The 22,572-nt window shown below is 36.2% G+C and overlaps 2 protein-coding genes across 7 annotated transcripts in view; one reads left to right on the top strand and one right to left on the bottom strand.

Moving 5' to 3' along the window:
- The window catches only part of glsb (glutaminase b), a 51,450-nt gene extending 39,427 nt beyond the window's left edge, over window positions 1-12,023 (top strand). For 2 of the 5 annotated variants that reach the window (XM_082175742.1, XM_082175741.1), the window contains exons 15-18: window positions 9,028-9,089; window positions 9,171-9,247; window positions 9,441-9,504; window positions 10,361-12,023. In XM_082175742.1, the coding sequence (XP_082031868.1) occupies window positions 9,028-9,089; window positions 9,171-9,247; window positions 9,441-9,504; window positions 10,361-10,517 (360 nt within the window). In that variant the 3' untranslated portion in view covers window positions 10,518-12,023. Of the gene's footprint in view, window positions 1-608; window positions 4,597-9,027; window positions 9,090-9,170; window positions 9,248-9,440; window positions 9,505-10,360 lie in introns of those variants that run through there. The other 3 variants (XR_014207477.1, XM_082175744.1, XM_082175743.1) reach the window with 3 other exon arrangements.
- Window positions 12,024-12,088: 65 nt separating this feature from the next.
- Window positions 12,089-22,205, bottom strand: LOC309503046 (signal transducer and activator of transcription 1-like). 2 transcript variants are annotated; one of them, XM_082175746.1, is made up of 20 exons: window positions 22,189-22,205; window positions 22,009-22,112; window positions 21,868-21,936; window positions 21,622-21,700; window positions 21,078-21,160; window positions 20,599-20,750; window positions 19,503-19,661; window positions 19,232-19,324; window positions 19,083-19,142; window positions 17,695-17,724; window positions 17,428-17,518; window positions 17,303-17,341; window positions 17,139-17,228; window positions 16,926-17,045; window positions 16,701-16,836; window positions 16,184-16,239; window positions 15,807-15,898; window positions 15,329-15,468; window positions 15,054-15,242; window positions 12,089-12,413 (listed from the first exon to the last, which is right to left on the bottom strand). In XM_082175746.1, the coding sequence occupies exons 2-20, from the start codon at window positions 22,060-22,062 to the stop codon at window positions 12,406-12,408; spliced, it is 1,740 nt and encodes a 579-aa protein (XP_082031872.1). In that variant the 5' UTR covers window positions 22,063-22,112; window positions 22,189-22,205; the 3' UTR covers window positions 12,089-12,405. The 2 variants fall into 2 exon arrangements, with proteins under 2 accessions (XP_082031872.1, XP_082031873.1); XM_082175747.1 differs by lacking the exons at window positions 21,622-21,700; window positions 22,189-22,205 and having other exon boundaries at window positions 22,009-22,073.
- Window positions 22,206-22,572: the final 367 nt, after the last annotated feature.

Raw genomic sequence — 22,572 nt, 5'->3', positions numbered from 1 at the left:
CATGACTTAAATTCGACTAGTGCAACCTAAATGAGGTGTGTTCAATTTTTATGATCTTCATTATGAAATTTTCCTCAGGGGATAACAATGTCACTTGACTCAATAATAATATTATTAATAAAATATATATAATATAATATAAAAAATATAAAATATGATAAATACAATAACACACTCACACATATAATGTATGTGTGTGCATTATTGTATTTATCGTAATATTCTATATTATTTATTATATTATTCAATCTAAAATGTAAATAAATTGTATTAAATTAAATTGTATTATAATAACTGTTATTATTTAATGTGATGTATGTACATCTGCTTCATCTGAAATATGCGTGCACAGATTCCGTGTGGGACTGGTCATCAGTTAATAATGATCACGACTTACTGACTACTGACACCTAAATGAGGCTTGTGCAATTTCTGTGATAAGACGCACCTGTTTTGACATTTTCCCAGCTTTGTGAATACAAGGGCTCGCTTTGTTTTTGTTGACTTTGAAATCTTTTCATAAAATCACCATATTGAACAGTGTGAGTCTCACACTTTCCCTGGAGGCCCCTAAAAAACTAATCTGTTCTCCGTGTTGCTCAACACAGCAGCAAACCTTTGGACCCATGGATTACGAGAGCCTTCAGAAAGAGCTGGCTCTCAAAGACACTGTGTGGACAAAAGTCTCGCCCACTGAGTGCAATGAAGACAGTTCCACCACTGTAGTCTACAGGATGGAGAATGTCAGAGATGGCAACTAAAACTGACCTGAATAACCTCAACGAGCTTTTTGACAATATATATTTATGTAAATTAACAGTTATTTATTTTCAATGAATCTCATTCTGGACACGTGTATCTTTCAGAGTCACTGTATCTTTCTCAGTGAATATGAATGACTGTGGTTGAGGATATGGACTTGTGTGCCTTGGCTTCTGTTTTATCTATCTGAGCTAATGCTTAAAGCAATGCTGCTTGGTGAACGTTAGGTGTGATTTATAGGCTCTGTATTCTCTCTAAGACCAGCAGTTGTTTGTTTTTTTGGTGGAAGTTTAGGATTGGCTGCTGAACGGAGACTGCAGGTGTTTCTGTTTTTCATTACAATTGCATGTTGTGGTCATGCATAATTGACGCCTCTTACCACACATGGAGTCTTTCAGTGTGGCCTTTAACTTGATGGTGTCACGACCACATGAATGTTCTCTGAAACTTTTTGCAGGAAGTACTGTACAGGTGGCCGGAAAGGATGACCTTCAGTCAGAATTACAGCAATAGCTCACCCAAAAAGGAAAATTCAGTCATTATTTGCTTACCCTCATGTTGTTTCGACCCCTTATGTAGTTGTTGTTTTTCTGTGGAACACAAAAGTACATTTTAGTTTAAATCAAACTAAGTTTCGATTAGTGCCGGAAGTGGTTTTATTTTTGGAAATATGGTGCCCTTATCAGCAAGTTTTTATGTATTATATATATTTTTGTTTTTATATGTGTGTTGCTAAAACAAACGTAAAGCAATAGTGCGTCCAAAAAATTAAAATTATGTCATTATTTACTCGCCCTCATGTAATTTTGACCCTGTATGTTGACTTGCAGTGGAACACAAAGGTAAATTTTTGAGGAATTTAAAATTTATGCAGCTTTTTTCCCCACACTTCATCCAAAATACCCATAAAATAAAATAAAATTGTCCATCTTATTTTAAGTCTTCTGAAGCTATATAATAGATTTTTCACTGAAAATCTTTTGAAAATGGCAGATTTTCTGCCTGTTCTTCACATAAAACTATTATATGACTTCAAAACATTTGGGGCCCTATTATACACCCGGCGCAATGCAGCGCCAAGCGTGCAAGTGTGTTTTGCTAGTTTCAGCCCGACGCAGTTATCATTTTCACGTCCTGCGCCACGTTGTTTAAATAGCAAATGCATTTGCGCCTCTTTATGCGCCCATGGGCGTGCTGGTCTGAAAACGATGCGTGTTGCTATTTTGAGGCAACTAAAATAGACTGCACCATTGACCAACAAAAACCTGGTCTAAAGTCAATGGTGCAATATTTTTTTGTTATTTAAAGAGCGCACTACTAATGTGCGCCCATAGGCGGGTCCACAACGCGAGTACACTCTGCTCATTAAACTCACAGGGACGTGCAGCAGCACACAAAATAGTCAAATATTAACAATAAAAGGATTACAATGCAAAAGATTATTATTGTGTACATAAAGATATGGTAGAACCCGGGTTGTCCGGTAGATGGTCTGCTTGCACGCTTTAACCTCGCTCACGAGCAGATCCGTTTGCGCTCTGGAGACGCGTTCAGTCTTTCCGCTTGCAAATTCCGCCATGTAAATAGCGAATCCGCCATGGCACGAGCGCAAATAACTTTTAAAGGGAATGAGAGATGAGACTGGTTGGTTTATTTCACATTATGCCAAAAACACACCCATTACTCATTAAGAGAATAGGGACAACCCTTTTAGACCATGCGCCGCACGCACCAACCATTTTTCCCGAATGAAGCCTTTAAAAGTGGACCTGGACAAACCCTAAGAGCACCTGTGCTTTAGACCATGCACTTAGATCGTTAAAATAGGACCCTTGGAATGTAGTGTGCAAGTCATGTACTGTATATTTATATATCAGGGGCTGCGCAGACTAGTCGACTATAATGCTCTACCATGACGCTTTAAGCTTGACTATCGACAAGTCACTGATCATGACCTATAGAGGGTGCAACAGGATAAGAAATGTTTGACATCCACTTTTACGTTCCTATTCCATCAGTTAAAACGACAAATAGATGCCTACTCCAAGAGCGCTCCACAAGATGTTTGAATAACTGCCTGTTCTTCACACAAAACTATTATATAACTTCAAAACACTTGGAATATAGCGCACAAGTCATATGGACCCCTTTTTATGGTTGTTTTTTGGTACTTTTTGGAGATTGACAGGTTACTATAAACTGTTGTTCTATTGAAAAGAGCTGCATGAAGGTTCAAAAATGTTCCTTACATGAAGGTGAAGTAGCATTTAACTTTTTGGCTGAACTGTTCCTTAATTGCTTCTCCCTTAGGACACAATGTGATCCAAAAATAAGGTTAAAAAGGACTTGTTGATCCAAATTAGTTACTGATTTCTAGATTAGTCGCAATGCGTTTCTACTGAATTGATTGTCTTGATGTCTCCATATCCTGAACGCTGTTGTAATGTGCAGTTCTTGCATCATAGAGCCCCACTAGTACTGCTCAGCCTTATTTAAGGTGAAATCAATAATGTTACACTCCTTCTACTGTTCCGTCTGCTCTGTCTATTATCATATATTATTGCTAAAAACATTTATGCACCTTGATAATTCAGAATGTCGGTTTATATCATACTAAGCTTCAATTAGCTTCAGCAGTTGTTTTATTATGGGAAAGATGCTGCCTTTATTAGGTTTTTAAGTATTATATATATTATTTTTTTTTATGTGTTGCAAGAACATCTTTTAATTTGTTTTAGTTAATCATATATATACATATATGTTGTAATCAAAATTATTCAACCCCCATTGCAAATCAGGTTATTTTGGTAAAATTTTGACTTTTCAGCTGTTTGTAATGAACAAATCAAACAAAAGTAATAGAAATAGCTCAACACAACAAATGTTTAAGTCGATTCCCCAAATTCAACTGAAAATGCAACTTTTAATGACTTCTGCAGTCTCAAGATTATTCATAGCAAGCATCTTTAGTACTTAGTAGAACACTGACCCTTTTGCTGTTATGACCTGCTACAAATGAGATGTATAACCAGACACCGGCTTCTGGCAGCGTTTCTGAGGAATCTGAGCCCATTCTTCATGATTCTATTCATTAAAAGTTGCATTTTCAGTTGAATTTGAGGAAACCACTTGAAACATTAGTTGTGTTGAGCTATTTCAATGACTTTTGTGTTATTTATTAATTGCAAACAACTAAAAGTCTGTACATTTTGCAAAATACGATTTGCAATGGGGGTTGAATCATTTTGATTACAACTGTAAATATATTGCAGTGTATACATTAATGTTTACATTATAAATAAATTTTATTTTTGTATAATTTACTATATGCTTTCACAAGCTTGTGTACAGTATTTCTGCAGAAACTATTGTGGGCTTTGTTGCTTAGTTTCACTATTTTTGTGTGTGTGTTTTTGTATTATTATTTTCATGTCATGGTCTTATGCTGCTTCAGTCATATGCTTTTAAGGAGAAGTGTTCTCATGATCTTACTGACAGCTTAAACAGTCATTGAGTTTATCGCTTGAGGAAGCTGCTCGCTCTGATTACTTACTGGCCTGATTCTAACAAAACGGCTGTCAAAATTCCTCATCACAATATACATGATTTCTGATTTCACTCATAATGTCATTACAGTTCTGTTTATTTTCTCTTGTTTTCTCATTGTGTATCTATTGTCATTTGTTCTGGTTTTCTTTTTTGTATCATTAATAAATGTATTTAATCTCATCACATTGTTACCTGAAATCAATTGCTTTCGCTTTTGTTGCTGTTTTGTGTTTTAGAAATGATGAAGGGACACTATTATATTATTTTGTTTTCTAAAGTGTGTCATCCTTAAATCATCCAATTAAATCATCCTTGTTTGCTAGAGTGCCATAGTTTTACTTAAAGGTATAATATGCAAGAACCATATATATAAAAACCACTTGCACGGTGTTATATATTTCTTTCAATTGTGTGCTTCCATTATTCTAAATGTTTCCAAGAATTTGTAAATTCTGAGAAATTCACAATTTTAAAAAGTGTCCGTCCCTGTTCACTTGTTGCCTGTCAATGACGTAATATCCGCGTTATCCCTGGTTTCCGCTTGTACTGCCATAGCCATGGCGTAACCATGGCGACAGACGTGGACAACTGCGTAGTGTGTAACGTCTAGCGGCGTTCTTGTTTCGTTCAAACATTATGGACCATGGCAAACTAAACATTTTAGGAGAACTAAAATGAGGATCAATATCGGAGTGGCGTTTTCGAGATGCCGAGAGCTCCACGTCCGCGACTAACTTGGACTTGACAGAGCTTCACGAGTCACGACTTGACAGGGACGCCGCTCTTGCATGTACTTTATTAGACAGGTGAGCAAATGTACATAAAACAAATCAATGTTATATAGCTCAACATGATGAAATGTTAGAATATGATCAGTATGTTATTCTAATGTTGTTCTAGCTTACTGCTAGTCTCATATAGCAAACAAATTAACAAGAATAACATTATAACTTTCAACACACTCAAATGCTGATTAGTATGATAGTGTAACGTTGGACCAAGTGAAACAGCGGTGCGTTACCTCACAAGTTTAATTCGTCAAATAAACTGACCTGTGTGAGCAGTAATTCAGCACTTGAGGGTAGTTCGGTAGAATTAAATGTCCTTATTCCTTTATATCCGCGGGACTCGTGTATGGCGCTGATGTCTGTCTCTTATTAGCGATCGCGCCCTGCTTCAAACCACAGTCATGTTAAAAACATCAGTGTTTTCACACATCCATAAACATGATCAGATCCATCAGCATGACAGCAAGTCCCATCATTCCGCGTATCACTGCGTCATCAATCTACGCCTTTGTAATTGTAAGAGGTTAGCGACCCCTGGCGGCGAAAAAATGACATATTGTAGCTTTAAAAAGGCCTATTTGAAAACAGCCTGCACGAAAACCACAGGTTTATGACTCCTGGACAGCTTCAACAATCCTCATCACAAAAACATAACGGAAAATATCTCTATGAAAGGATTCCCATGTTCATGGAAAATCTGGAAGTTGCAAGGAAATTTCAAATCGTGATTTTTTTTATTAATTTTTTTAGGCCTGAAAAATCATGGTAAATAAAATCGTATTAAATTATTTCACATTTATTATAAAGTATAATTTATATATAAAATTGTGTATTATATATAATTGTGTATTATATATAATTGAGTATAATTCTAACATTTCTTTTTTTTATACAAAATATTTTCTTATCTAAAAAGATTATCTTTTTGTAAACCATTTTTTAAATCTTTATTCAGTAATGGTGGCATGACTGGAAAGGGCATGTAAATTCATCACTCAGAAGGTGGGTGTTTTTTTTTTTTTTTTTTTTTTTTTTGTTTTTTTTAAGAGCTGCTGTCCAGTGCTTCTCTGCTGCCTTCTGTTGTGCTTTAGTGTTGAATTAATGTTTAGTCTGTCTTTGAAATGTATTGTTTATCAGTTCTCAGCACATGCTGTTCTCATTGGCATGAGGTGATGAAAGAACCTTCCATTGATCCAGGAAGAGAAATGAAGCTGTGCAGGAACAGCAAGCACATGAAGCACCCCTGTGTAAACCTGAGGTTCTTGTGCTAAATAGTTAGTGATGCTTCCCAAATTTTGGACTTCCTTGTAGTCAACTTTCTCTCTGTGACTATTTATTACATTGATTACATTCTATTTATTTACATTTGTTATTAACTTTCCCTTGTGATCCATACTTCATTAGAAATGCAGCTAAATATATTTAATTAATCTTTTGTTATGTTGATGTTCAGTTACATTCCAAATGCTTGATTTTGAGACAAATATTAAGATCTGAAGATCATCATCATTTTACCCCTCATATGTAGTAGTTTATGCTTTGGAATGAAACTGTATGTTATTTTTTAATTTATCCAGCAGCTCTAATGTGAATCTAAACACTGACTCATGTTACATGTTCATTCATACAGCAGCGGTTGTGGGTCACATGCTGATGGCACACTGCAACTTGATACACTGACATCTATCTAGCTTGCTTTCGAATTTACTGGCTTCCTAGCAAGGGCCTGCAAAGATGTTATATAACATTCAAAATGACCTTAAAGCAGTTTTAAACATTAAACACAAGTTTGTCTTGCTCTAGTTGACTTCATCTGAAATTAGCATGCACATTTCTGGAGAATGAGGATTACACGTTATAGCAAACAGGAATAGTGCCCTTTTTTCAATTTAAGACATTACGCTGACTTGTATGTAATTACATTGATAGAGATTATAATTAAACGCACACGTAATGGGACTGACATTTCTCGGATGATATTTTGGGCCAAAGCACTGACACCTTCTCCCACTTTTTGACTTCACTCTATGTCTGTGGAAAGGAAAGCGAGAATACTGAATATTTTAAGATAATGAGTATACTGTATAATTAAAATAAATATAATTTAACTTATTTATTCCTTCAAATGGTTCAATTAAGTCATAATTATTTTTGTTACTCCTCCTTTAGTAGTTTTTATTTTATTTCATAAATTATTGGCCTATATAATTTTTATTTTATGTTTATCGTCGATAATAAGTTTTAAAAAAATCACACAAATCAAAGTTTTAAAAGGGCCGTTCACACCAAGGACCATAACTATAAAGTTAACGATAATATATAGTTCTAAATATCGTTCTCAATTTTAAAGAATAGCAGACTTTAAATCCCAGCTTTAATGAAAATGGCACAGAGAAAATATATCGTTGGAATCACTTTAAGAATGATTTTATCCAGCTGATGAAAGATAAAAACATTGACAGCCAATCAGAATCCATCCTGCTGTAAGGAGCTTGAGCATTTAAAACGGCAGACAAGCACGAGCGTAGAATAAACAGAACGATATCGCCCGCTGGTGTGTATCTTTATAGTTATCATTCTTTGTGTGAACGGGCCTTAACGATAAAGATACAGTTCTAAAAATCTTTCTAAATATAAAAGAATAGCAGAGTCCACACCGTAACTATAACGGCACAGAGAAACGATATCTTTGCAATCACTTTCCAAAAGGTTTCTTTTCAGCTTATGGGTGGTAAAAACATTGACAGCCAATCAGAATCCATCCTGCTTTAAAGAGCTCGAGCATTTAAAGTGACAGACGACGCTATAGTTATTGTTATCTTAACACGCGTTTAGACTAGCTATGTCCCAACATTTTGTAACAGGGTTATTATCATTTTCCACAGGGACATGAAAGTTTGAGTAGCCTATCTGAATGTATTATCATTAAGCATTAAAGTTTGTCATCTCTCTTTTTTGTTTTTAATGTACAGCTTTGTTTAGGGTTAAATTCAAATATTTATGCACTGTAAAACTGATCCAGTTTGTAGATATGTATTCAAACATCTGATGGTTATTCTTATTGATTGTTTTGGTTGGTTTATGATTACGTTTTTGAACAAAACTTTAATAAGAAAGGCAGAAAAAAAATTCACAAAGGAGAATTGCAGCAAGATTGGCACTTTTTTTGTAAGTCGTCTTGTTTCTGTCTTGGTATTTGAGATTTGCTGACTAACATGAAGGGTTGCTGATGCCCCCTAGCGGTGCTTTTCTGTCTCACAAGCTTTAAAACAATTTTGCATGTAAAGTGCATGAAGGCTTTTCTTCTTCTTTTTGCATGGCTTGCTTGTTTGTTTTATTTTTATATAATCATATGCTGCTTAAAACCAAATTTATCCTGCTAGAAAATCAAATGAAGTCATGTTTTGAATGAGGCAAGTGTCTTAATATTAAATATTTATCAGCTCGGCAGTTTTCAACATTGATAATAAATAAGAAATGTTTCTTGAGCAGCAAATCAGCACATTAGAATGATTCCTGATGGATCATATGACACTGAAGACTGGCTGCTGAATAATTCTAGAAATTTCCATAACTTTTATAATGTAAAAATCACAGCAATTGCAAATGATTGTTTTAATTGTTTAGAAGTTACCTAATTAAAAAGTAATATAAAATGAGTCTATATGCATATTATTACATGCAAGGCTTAAAATGCAACACTCAATTTGTTCCTCTCCTGTCTTTCCACCCAAAAAAATGTAGGTGTTTGTGTTTCAATGCACTTAATTGAAGTTGCATTTTTGATTGGATGTTTCCTCTCACCAGTTCTCTGTTCATTTCTGTCCACTAGAGCTAAAGGAGACGCTCTGGAGGCGTCCATTTCTGCCCACCATCTGTCCATAATAACTTATTTCTATTCCACAAAGGCTCTTTTGTATCATTCCAGGTGAAATCTGTCATCAACCTCCTCTTTGCTGCCTACACAGGAGATGTGTCTGCTCTGAGAAGGTACGGGGTTCTTTATTGCCTAAAAGTCTTAAGAGTGTTTTCTATTCTACTTCTGTAACATTTCCCTTATGGTGACTCCAGGTTTGCACTGTCCTCCATGGACATGGAGCAGCGGGATTATGACTCCAGGACAGCGCTTCACGTAGCAGCCGCTGAGGGTACACCACTGCACATGCCGTCACTTTAGTTAGGGGTCAAGAACCATTGGGATCTGTTAGCTTGGTTTAGATTATATCTGTTGGAATCTGATTGTCTAATGTAAATATGAGTCTTCAGATATTATAGCACTGGGGAGTTATCCAGATGACACATATATATATATATATATATATATATTCCTTTTGATTTTAGGACATGTTGAAGTTGTGCGTTTTCTGCTAGAGGCCTGCAAGGTGAATCCTGGTCCCAAGGACAGGTGAGAAAAAACACTCTCAAACATTCAGCCACCAATGCCTGGTTCATTTACTACTGATTTTTAGAGTAAATATTCACTTTCTTAGCCTTTTTATTCAGAAATTAAGTGACTGTATTTTAAGTAATTTTACACACATTGCACTCAGAATTACATCAGTGAATGTTTTGAATGAAGGAGTGTTATGTATTATCAATGAATGAATGTTATGTATAATGTATATTTATAAAACCTTATCTGGTGATGAATTTTACACTGGTAAAAGAAAAGAAAAACAAAAAAAGTACAAACATAGTACAGTCACATAACGCATAATACAAAGAGGTTCCACAGCCTTTCAATATAAATAAGAAAAAAAATTGCTTAAAAATGAGGCAGAAGGATACAGGATATTTTATATGTAATTTATATTATTATTATTACCATTGTCACCACTGCCATAATATCATAAATCCCAAAAAGGGAGAGAGAAAAATATAGTTAAAAAAATATGTTTATAAATTAAAGTTATTTGTATAATTTTAATGTATATACATTCATTTATATAATTATTATTATTTTGAATAAATAAATATATTTTACATTTCTCATAGGAACATACATCTCCAATGTTGTAAAAATGATACATATTAAAGGGATAGTGACCAAAAAATAAATATTAGCCCTGGGTCATGGGCTAATATTCATTTTTGGGTGAATTAACCATTTAAGTGTTGTAATTTAAACCTGTTAAGTAAAATAATTATATAATTAAATGAAGAAAAAAAATTACAGTTAATAATAATATATTATTATACATTATACAGTAATCAAATGACTGGAAGGGTCATGAAAATAAAATAACTTATATTTCCTCCAGGTGGGGCAACACACCAATTGATGAGGCGACACATTTCGGGCATCATGAGGTGCTCACGCTTCTACAGGAGTACACCAGTAAGTACAGCCCAGCGGTCAATCCTGTCGCAGATAAAGAGACCACCGAAAAAAACCTGGATGGGATGCTGGAGACGTAACCATTCCCACCACTAGAGGACACTCTTGTGGAGCAGAGTGAAGGACTGGCTCTTTACAATAGCATTGTGCTGTTTTTGTCAAAACTTGTGTACTTTTTTGTTGTTTTTGTCATTGTCTCTAGTAGTTTTTGTATGCTTTTGTGAGACATTTTTGGCTTGTTCTCAACTTCCTCATTGCAAATCAGGGTGTGAGTAGTGATGATGTCCCTATTCAGTGGTGTGAAACGCTCTCAATAGGTGCTGTGATTGTATCTTCTTTCGTGCAAGTGAAAAGGTGATTGAGGTGTGGATGTGAATGATTAAACAAATGCCATTGTTTTCCTGAGGGCAAATGATTAAACATAATTATACAGTACAGATTTGATACCAAACAATCCTGTTTAGTAAAGCCATTCAAACAGGACGCGTTCTTGAGATCTGGAACGGTTCCACAAAAACACTCATGACTTTATATAAAAGCTTTTGAACAACATATAGCCTCTTCCAAAGTCAGCATGAAAACGGTAGTTGCGAGTCTTTTCTTCCCTGTTGTGACGTATACCGCGATCTCATGTGACAGGTTGATTATTTTCGTGATACTGACCAGCGATAACGACATTATCCTGCTTATTACATGTCCACTCACCACATCTGTGACCAATCAGAATTAAGTATTTCACCGGGCTGTGTAGTAATACAAAATATTGCAGGAGGAATGCAAAAATTTGTCCTGAGTAAAAAAAAAGAGGGATTTATTTTCATAATATAAAAAAGTTTGCATGCACTCCTAGTAGAGAATAAAACTGTAGATAACTCTTTTTTTTACATGTATATCACTTTTATTTCATTATAGCACATTATTTAAACATTTTAACCACTGCCAAATTCATGTTATTTATGTTAGTCTATATCTATTCTTCAATGTACGCACAATCATATTTTAATATTAGCATGCAGGTCCCCCAAAATGCCTGGATTTTGAGAAGGTACACAATGTTGCAATCCCAAAAATAAAACTACATTTTACCGAGACATTTTACATACAGGAAGCTGTATGAAGTTAAAAAAAAAAAAAAAAAAAATCCCATTATAAATAATATTTATTCCTACATTCACACCAGCTTGTTATATACTGTTAAAAACTCTTTTATAGCTACTCATTATGTATAAATAAAAGACACCATGCATTTGTGCAAACATCTGAATCTGCACTATAATTGATGAAGTGTTACATTACTGTAAGTGTAGTTTCTAAACACATTTGTTTTAGAGTAAATATGATGTCAAACCTGTTCACTCGGACCAAACACTTGTCAAAGTAAATGAATGTAATCTATTTTAAAGACACTTTAACTCTGTTCAGTATTCACTAGATACAATCAGATTGAAGCAAATATTTTTTTCTGATTTATATTACACTGTATCTGGCTGACTAAAGTTGGTGTGTGTACATGTACAATTAAAGCAATGGTATGTAAAGATTTAGCTTTGATGTGCAATAATTAATAAAAATCTGTTGGAATTTCAGTGTTTTATGTAGTTTTGTCCACTGTATTTATAATGTATATCTAAAGTAATTGCACAACAACCTCAACAATCAGTTGTCATGTTCAGAGCTGAAACAGGATGAGTTATGCTCTGAAATTAATAACCATGAGAAAAAGTAACAGAGATGTTTGTCTAACACAATAACAAAATTACTTCCTACATTTATGCATTGGATCCAAAACAACTTCAAAGTATACATTTGATAAGTTCTCTGAGAATCAAACCCATGAGCTTGGCATTGCTAACTTAATGCTCTACCAGTTCAAAGCATAAATCCTTTAGATCAGATGAGTCCGGCAGAGCACACGAGCACATGATGTCCAGACGTGCTGTAGTACTGTCCTATCTTTTCACTCATCCCTCATAGAGCTAAAAGAGAACAGAATTTTATTTTAGTCCAAAATTGTGTGTAAATTACCAGGAAACTGAAACTGTAACTGAAATTGTAATGCACTGCCCGGCCAAAAAATAAAAGTCACTGTTTGGAGACCTTATAAAGTGGTGGACTCTTGCATTGTCAATACAAGATCCATCCATCCATCTTCCTCCGCTTATCCGGGGCCGGGTCGCGGGGGCAGCAGTCTAAGTAGAGATGCCCAGACTTCCCTCTCCCCGGACACTTCCTCCAGCTCTTCCGGGGGGACACCGAGGCGTTCCCAGGCCAGCCGGGAGACATAGTCTCTCCAGCGTGACCTAGGTCTTCCCCGGGGTCTCCTCCAGTGGGACGCGCCCGGAACACCTTCCCGGGAAGGCGTCCAGGAGGCATCCGAAACAGATGCCCGAGCCACCTCAGCTGACCCCTCTCGATGCGGAGGAGCAGCGGCTCTACTCTGAGCTCCTCCCGAGTGACCGAGCTTCTCACCCTATCTCTAAGGGATCGCCCAGCCACCCTGCGGAGAAAGCTCATTTCCGCCGCCTGTATCCGGGATCTTGTCCTTTCGGTCATGACCCAAAGCTCATGACCATAGGTGAGAGTAGGAACGTAGATTGACCGGTAAATCGAGAGCTTCACCTTGCGGCTCAGCTCTTTCTTCACCACGACAGACCGGTACATCGACCGCATTACTGCAGAAGCTGCACCGATCCGTCTGTCAATCTCCCGTTCCATCCTTCCCTCACTCGTGAACAAAACCCCAAGATACTTAAACTCCTCCACTTGAGGCAGGAACTCTCCACCAACCTGAAGTGAGCAAGCCACCCTTTTCCGACTGAGGACCATGGCCTCGGATTTGGAGGTGCTGATTCTCATCCCAGCCGCTTCACACTCAGCTGCAAACCGTCCCAGTGCATGCTGAAGGTCCTGATTTGATGAGGCCAACACGACAACATCATCCGCAAAAAGCAGAGATGAAATCGTGTTGTCACCAATACAAGATCTTGACCAAAAATGGATGCACCTCTTAAAGGGGTGGTTGATTATGATTTCACTTTTCTAGCTTTAGTTCGTGTGTAATGTTGCTGTTTGAGCATAAACAACATCTGCAAAGTTTTGACGCTCAAAGTTTAAAGCAAAGGAAGATATTTGCTTTTAAAGAAATCGTTTTTTTAAGGACTAAAACAAACGACTGATAGGGACTACACGAGCTTCCTCCTGGGTTAGTGACATCACTAACCCTAATATTTACATAAGACCGCCCCCGGGAACACGCACTCCATGTTGAGAAGAGGAAGAGTTGTTGTATTAGAGCACATTTGTGAGTCAGCTCAAGCTGTCGCGTCTTTTCACATGCAATACAGTACGTAACACAAATGCAATAGCATGTCACTCTGTAGGCATCTTACAATAGTTCCCACACAAGTGATTTTATAGATTATCATGACAGAATATGCTAATCAATGACTTGAAGATAGTTAACACCACATCATAAATTCGTCAACTAACCATCCAGAAACGTCCTGTTGCATTCTACATGTTGTCACTTCTTCTTGAGTCTCTCCGTCATTGTCCGACTCCAGTTTAAACATAAAAGGCAGAACAGTTTCTGACATTTTAGTGCTTGAAACAAACTTTGTTGTATTATTTTAATTTAATACTGTGAAGCTGCTTTGATACAATCTGTATTGTGAAAAGCGCTATACAAATAAACTTGACTTGACTTGACTTGACTTGACTGCGTGAGGTAATCGGAGCTGATAACACACACGCACAAACACACACAAGCTCTTGAAGCTCTGCCCTCTGTGCCGGGAGCAGCAGCTCATTTGCATTTAAAGGGACACACACAAAACGACACGTTTTTACTGACCCTGAAAAAGGGACAACTTTAACATGCTGTACAAAATTATCTATGGAGTATTTTGAGCTAAAACTTCACATACACACTCTGGGGACAACAGAGACTTATTTTACATATTGTAAAAAGGGACATTTGACCACCCCTTTAATGGAAATAAATGTTGTGATGTTATTTCCATCAAGAGGTGCATACATTTTTAGTAAAGATCCTGTATTGAAAATGCACGAGTCGAGCACTTTATGAGGTCTCCAAAGGTCTATGACATTGCAAGAGTCCAGCACTCTGTAAAGTCTACTCCTGTACATCCCAAAGACTTTCAATTTAAGGTCTGGACTCTGAGGTGCCAATTCATGTGTGAAAATGATTCTTCATGCTCCTTCCCAACCATTCTTTCACAATTTGAGCCTGATGAATCTTGGCTTTGTCATCCTGGAATATGGCCATGATGTGTCTTCCTACATGGTTGTCTAAGAAATGAAAAGCTACACACTCCATTAGTTTGGGTTAGAAGAACTGTTGCCAAATATATAACAAGCTAGAAACAGAATTATCATTGATGATCAAATCATAGACTCTCAAGTATTTGCCTATCTAGCAACTTTTTTTTGGCCAGCCAGTGTTGCTCTTTATTATACATTGTATTTTCCACTTTATTATGAGGCGATTTATTTAGGGATTTGTGCTGTTTCCTTTGCATGCCAAATATGGCACATTACAAAAGTATGAAGTGCATACAGTAGGCCTACTGTATATGTAAATGTAAAGTCTCTACCATCAGATGCGCTGGTATAGTAGCGACCAAAGGCGACGTCTCTTGGGATGTCTGGGTAAAGGTAGACGAGGGGATTCACTGGATCCTTCTCTCCAGCGGTGACGGTATAGTCACGGATGAAGTTCGGTAAAGGGATTCTGTTCATATCTGCCCTAGTGTACGGCTTTGCTGAATGGACCACAGGTTCACCTGTGCTGACAAGATAATCTCATAAGAGACATTTCAAACACCAAGATCTTTATCAGAACAATATTCCAGTTCAAACCAGCACACACCGTCCTGTGAATGCTCCACCCATGTGATGATGATTCCTCCTTCTCGACAGCTTTCACTGAAGCGCAGGAGGAAAGTGCCCGGGGGTTTGTCTATCAACAAAGCCTTCTCTCTCTCTTTACTCAAAAAACCCATAATATACCTGTACATAATGAAAGTGGACAATTTTTGCTCTATATAAAAGTGTCCATCTGACTCATGCACTATCCATCTTATTTTACAATGCAGAAGTAAAGTATTTTCTATGTCTTTCGAATCATCACCCACTATAGGTAAATAACCATTAAAATAAAGTGCCATAAATGGTCAAACTATTTGCACTACAAACCAGTGTGTTTATAATTATGACAATACAATCAAATAATATAATATGAACAGCCTGATTATTAAGGTCCCTCTCAAATCTCAAAACTCATTGAACATTTGCCGCCTCAAGGTCCATAGAGCCAGTTTTGATGTCAAATGTTTTGGACTTCTTACCCATCATTCCAGATGCTGAGTACATTTAATTTAGTAAGTTGCAGATGCTCATATATCCAGTGCAAGAGTGAACCACCACTCTCAACAGACGTCTAGAGATGAAAACAAGTAAGTTATTCTATGGTATATATTGCATGCATGTGTATGGTATACCTTGTCATTTGTCAAGTAATTTTTTACACCACAAAAATTCTCACACATACACATGCATATATTTTTTATATATAAAAAATGTATTTAGGATATTTCATCTCTGTTCTTTACAGTGTCATGTTCTCACTCAGTTTTGTTTTATCAGTAAATCATGTGCAGAGAAACAAAAGCAAGGTTTCAGGCAACTTTCATGTCTTTGCTTCAATCATTTGTATAAAAATTACATGTAAAAAAGTTTTCCAGTGGACGAGTCCCTCTGGGTCATCTCGGGTTTCATTACCTGAAAAAACAGATGTGACATCTAAAGCAACATGCATTTAACTATGAGCATTTACTACAAACTAAAGTACAATAATTCTGTATTTACATTCCTTCGAAATTATCGCAAATACGACTTCAGGGGGCATACATGTGACTTCAGATTAGGAAACTTGTAATTATGACTGGGAAGCTCATTTTGATAACCAGGTTTGAAGGGGCCAACATGACGGAGAATAATTTATGGTTTCTGTAGTAAATTGTAGTTTTTAATCTTTTATCTAACGTGTTAGCTCTTGAACTTTTTATGCATATTGTACATTTTTTACAAGGGACAATGGCATGTATTTAAATTAGAAATCTGCTACTGTAAACCTGGTTTTCATGATTCTGACAACAAAGCATTTGAACCCAAAATACACGCAATTAGGACTTCAGAAGTGTGAAGTAGGATATTTCCGATAGGTGACATTAAAAACTCACCAAGAAGTTTGTCGGCCAGCGTTCTCAGCTGCTCAGAGTTCAGCGCTCGTTTAGTGACAGAAGAAAACTGCCAGCTTATGACCTTTGAAAGCTGCTCCCATTTCACTGGTGGCGGATTCAAGAAGAACGTCAGATTCTGAGAGAGAGAGCGAGAGATGGACGGCGAGAGTCAGAATGGAAGCATCAGTAGAGGACAAAAACACTGAGGATGGGAAACGGACATACGTGGGGTTCACTGCAGAGCATGTTGTACCATAAGATGGAGCCCCAGGCACTAGACACAAGCCCAGGCACTATGGTGTTGATCATACCAGCGCTGAGCAACACCACAGGAAGACATGTGATCTGTGTGGCAGTTACAAGAGTTTCATGTTGTACCTTTGACAGTAAGAAATACTGTATTTCAAAACTCTGCTTGTAGAAAGCAAATCATGTTACCGATAAATCAATGCATAGATCAGGCAGAATGAGCTGCGTGTCAAAGCTGATTAAGTGCAGCTCCTCATATATGGTGAGAGAGAGAGACCACTGGAAAAAACAAACAAATAAGTTACGTTAAAAGCAATATTCACTTTAGTTGACTTATATTTCTTTTATCCTACCTCATTTGTTCTGTTGCTAGGTGTCCTCTCCTTTAAGATCTGTGTTAAAAAACGAGAATTGTTTTTAATTATAAACGATCATGTATTTATTATCTTTTGTAATATCCAAGTGTTTATCATCATACCACATGAGGGAACTCAGCTGCAAGGCATTCACTAGATTCATCCAAGTTCATAACTTTGGTGTGATTAGTTAACAATAAGAAATTCCGAAATCTAGAACATTATAAAGCAGGTATCAATGAGCACATGTGACATGCATACACAACTAAAAACATTGCTCTATATATGAATTTTTAATCATGAGCTACGTATGTGCATAGAGCTCATTTGTAATTAGCATTTACTTGTGCTCTTTGGTTTAATGTAAAGTAATATACAGTACTTCATACCCTTTCACTGTATCCATCTCGGAAAAACCTCTAAATGAGAAAAATATGCGTAAACATGCAGGTAGATATATAAACAGACAGACAGACAGACAGACAGACAGACAGACAGACAGACAGATAGATAGATAGATAGATAGATAGATAGATAGATAGATAGATAGATAGATAGATAGATAGATAGATAGATAGATAGATAGATAGATAGATAGATAGATAGATAGATAGATAGATAGATAGATAGATAGATAGATAGATAGAAAGAAAGAAAGAAAGAAAGAAAGAAAGAAAGAAAGAAAGAAAGAAAGAAAGAAAGAAAGAAAGAAAGAAAGAAAGAACAAAATTATAAATGCAAAACTTTTGTTTTTGCCCACTTTTTCATGAGCTGAACTCAAAGATCTAAGACTTTTTCTATGTACACAAAAAGCCTATTTCTCTCAAATATTGTTCACAAATCTGTCTAAATCTGTGTTAGTGAGCATTTCTCCTTTGCCGTGATAATCCATCCACTTCACAGGTGTGGCATATCAAGATGCTGATTAGACAGCATGATTATTGCACCTGTGCCATTTAAAACCATAGAAAAAGTCTTAGATCTTTGATGGTGCCTTCACGTGCTATGGAAAAGATGATATTTTCCACTTGTGAACTGGTATTTACCAGTGTGTTGTGTTCAAGTGCTTTTGTTGTCGTAATGTAGGTAAAAAAAAAATGGACTCACAGATCCAGACCTGTTATTTGGCTAAAAATGTTTAGATAGCTTAAGTCAGTAAATCATGGTGTCGCTGGCGTACACTACAGACAAAATACATTCACGTGAGTAAATTGCCTGACCGCTCATTACTAGGAGGCTCCTATTGACTGCTAGCTAGCATCTGCTCTGGGTAGGTAACAACAAACCAAACTGACACTGAGTGTTAACGCATTATATTACAATTTTTAATGACACAATATTGTATAGGCTACAAAAACTATCCGCTAACAGTAGCAAAAAAACGTTTAGTTGTGTGCAATGCTTATTCATGACTCTTGCGTTGCTCTCCGCCATTTTGAAAAGGTCAAAGGTTATCTCATCTCGGCAACTCGTGCATCAAAATATTCTACGAGTTGCCCAGTGGAAAATACCACATGAGGGGGTGTTCATGTGCATTTTCCACGTCGGCTTTTGGTATTTACCATAATTACCATAGCACGTGAAGGCACCATGAGTTCAGCTCATGAAAAATGGGGGCAAAAACAAAAGTGTTGCGTTTATAATTTTGTTCAGTGTAGATAGATAGATAGATAGATAGATAGATAGATAGATAGAGATAGAGATAGAGATAGATATAGAGATAGATATAGATATAGATATAGATATAGATATAGATATAGATATATATATTACTTACTTGTCAATAGATATTTTGACCTTGGGTTGACAGTTCAGTTCAGGAAGTTTGACTAATAGTCTATAGTGTTATAAAACACATGAAAATGAAGGTCTTTTAAAATGAGTGGCAGTCTGTTGGTATAACAGTAATGTTACAAAGGAACCCACCTGATCTTGACTGTGAACTGAACTCCCATTTTCAACACCAAGGGTCTCTGGGGATAATGTGGTATACATGGCTGTCTGTCTACCACAAGAGAACTGAAAGACACATCATAACAGATTTCATCCTGTCTGGGTGTTTAATCTATAATAAAATATTCAAATCCCCCCGTGAACCTTAAACCCACAAATCCACGTATCAATAACCAGCAGTTTGTCTTTCTGCAGCTTGTGCTCTACATATAAAGGGAAGAATAGTTACGGTGTTGTGTCTCACTTTGATATAAGGTTTTTGAAGAGTGAAAGTGCCTGTTCATCCAGCTGGCTCTTGCCCAGAGTGAGGGGGTCGTTGTTGTAGGTGAACTTCTGCACCAGTTCCTGAACTTTCTTCAGTTGCTGACGGATCTGCTGCAGACACTCTGCCACCGCTGTGAACCTGCAGCACAATTACAATTCATTCCTTAACTCACCCAATCATAAACATAAGGCAACACGTTGTTCTGGGCAATAAATAATAAAAATAATAATGCAAGTACATACACATAACTTCAGACTTTTAATTAGTGAAAAAAAAGATTCCTGTGTCTTTTCATTTACAAAGACTTTAGTTCTGGACTACCACTCTAATCTGAACATAGTTATTTTCAAATACTTTAAAAAAAGTAAAATTACCCCATTGTTTCTCACCCACATGTTGTTCCAAACCCTATCGAATCATTAAATCGATAGGATAATCGAGCCGGATAATCAGTCAGATTAGTGAATGAATGCATTTCCCAAAAAACATTGTGAAAAGTAAGCAGATCATAGAAACCACTGGTGATAATGGTCTCAATGATCTACTTAGGAGTATGATGCTTTTAAGAAATGCAGCCCAGATCAGTTGTGTGAATTGGATCATTGAAAAGATCTAGTCACTACTTCCCTCATGGATCAGTAGATGCGTCTAGATAGATATAGTGAATATAGTGAGATATTTTAGTTAGTTCCTTGCAAAATGCTATCAAGACTTGTAATATGGGGCAAGAGGCATACAGACTGCTGTTATGATATGTTTTTTAGCTATTTGCCCCAGTCAAAATTTCAAAATATTGAAAATCATGTTCTTCAGAAGTTTTTTTCACCTTTTTCAGACAATGAGATTGAGTAAAATGATTAAACAAGTTTTAGAGAACTATATCCTCAATAACATATGTGGGACGCTTTCTCCGTCACAGTGCTTAAGTTTACAAAAGGCAGTCTTAGTATTTGTAATGGTATTATTAACAGAAAAAGCGGCAAAATAATGGCTCTCATTTGTTGGCCATTATTTTCTGCCCAGGATGCATTATGGGTAATTTATGGCATAAACAGCGCCTGCTAGAGGTTCTCACCAGCTCTGCAGCTGGTCCAGACACGTGTTGTGCGGACCACCGATGCAAGCCATCTGCTGACGCTTCTTCCACTCAGGTAACTCATCTGATATGAGTGTGTGCTGGATCTGCTCTGCTAGAGTCAGTACATTAGCCATTTCCTTTATCACCACCTGCACACACATTGAGTATACAGTGCTATATTAAAGGGATGCTACACTGTAAAACATTTTTTTTTTAAATTGGATCAATATGTTATGACAGCATGTTTTTACATTGCTTTAACTCAACAAAATAATGCATTTTTTTTTAACTTTTTTTAAGTTATACAAGATTAATGTAATGTAAGTTGAAATGACTTGAACATCCAAGTTGATTGTACTGAAAATTTAAGGCAGCAACTTTTTTTACGGTGTACCACTGATTTATATACAGTACATTATAGACATTAACCACATTTCTACAGTTAATTCTGTGGGAAGGTGTGTTTACTGACCTACCTCTATTTTTATGTTTAGGACAGTAATGCCCATTTCTTCCTGTTGCATCTCTGTTGTTGTCTGACCATTTGTTTCAGCCTCCACTGAAAATATAAAGAATGATAATGTCCATGAAGCTGTCATCTATGAAACACTTCCTCCTGTGTAAATGTTTGTGTACAATTTTCTAATTGTCTTTTAATGCCCTATTTTTCATTTACTGGCCTTCTGAAGCTACATGCTTGCTTGTTTCCCAGAAAACAATTCAATTTACCGTGATCATTGTTTTCAAAAAGTAGCGACACATAATATTAACAGTCACTTTTGAAATGTTTTCTTTATTTAAAAAAATAATAATATCCAGCAATCATTTTGTCTTGTGGTGTAAATGCAAACATCTATGTGAAAGTTCTTTTTATCCTCTTATTTTATTACAATTATTAACATTTTGCAGATTCTGCAAGGTGTATGTAAACATTGGAGTCTGAATATACCATGTACATTATCCATTGCTATGTATTATTTTTATACAGAGCAGAAACACTTAATATTGCTCTGATTTTACCTTGACCCTCCAAAGTATTTTTCTTGAAGTCATACTCATATTGCAGATCTTCCAAAACCTGAATGTCCTGTTCTATTTCCTGAAGAAATAAAAGGAAGCTACTGTGTTGAATGTTTCAAGATAGTTTCATATAGTTAATGAAAAATATCTAAACAGACGAGTCTGTTGTGTATTTGAATGTTCATGTTTTAAGAATGAGTGAAGGTGAGAGTAAAGTGCCATATTAATTACAGTAAGATGCTTTACCTGCACACTCTTCTTCAGCTTGTTGACTTTATGGTCCAAATCTTTTTGTTGTTTCATCGTCGTACTATCCTGTGATGAGTCAATATATTATTAGACGTACTTCGACGAATGCCAGTATATTAAAAGGTATGAATAACTTACTTGACAAACAAGTGACTTCTCCTCATTCAGGGTGTTGGATACGATCGTAGCCATGTAAACAATGTCCTCATATAAGTGCTCATAGTGCGAGAAATATAAATATGCTACACAAAATAAAATTATTATAAATATACTGTATCTTTAATACAATATTGCGGAACAAAGAGCAAAGTAGTGCACCTGTAAGAAGTCCTGCTTGGTTTTGTTACGCTATACCATGCAGGAAGTTATTTCAGTCAAGATATGCATGTTCAGAATAAAATGCAACTACTACTTTCACAAGCCTAGATATAGAAACTGGACACATTTATAGAGGAAATTACAGATACTGACATGTTATCACATGATTTGGTTGACTTATTTGGGTTTATTGTGTAATGCTAAATAAAAAAATAAAAAACACTACATTTATTTTTTAAGTATTTCCTTTAAAAAAAAAGTTAAAAAAAAATGTAATTCTATTTGTTATGATTGCTTGAAAGTTCAACGTAACCTTTTCTAATTTACCATTATACATTTACCTGTGGCACGTTTTGTGAGCGTTAAGTAATTCTTCATTATAAG

The sequence above is a fragment of the Leuciscus leuciscus genome (assembly GCF_965113295.1).
Source record: "Leuciscus leuciscus genome assembly, chromosome: 7".
NCBI classification, from domain to species: Eukaryota; Metazoa; Chordata; class Actinopteri; order Cypriniformes; family Leuciscidae; genus Leuciscus; species Leuciscus leuciscus.
Note: the sequence above shows the minus strand (reverse complement) of the source record. Positions and strands in the feature narration are given on the sequence as shown.

What these genes read in the sequence shown, in the direction of transcription:
- LOC309503046 (XM_082175746.1), bottom strand. Translation starts at nt 22,062, where the DNA reads ATGGCTACGATCGTATCCAACACCCTGAATGAGGAGAAGTCACTTGTT. An exon ending in AGAAGTCACTTGTTTGTCAA is followed by an intron (nt 21,937 to 22,008) that starts GTAAGTTATTCA and finishes GACTCATCACAG; the next exon opens with GATAGTACGACGATGAAACA. An exon ending in AAATACTTTGGAGGGTCAAG is followed by an intron (nt 21,161 to 21,621) that starts GTAAAATCAGAG and finishes TTATATTTTCAG; the next exon opens with TGGAGGCTGAAACAAATGGT.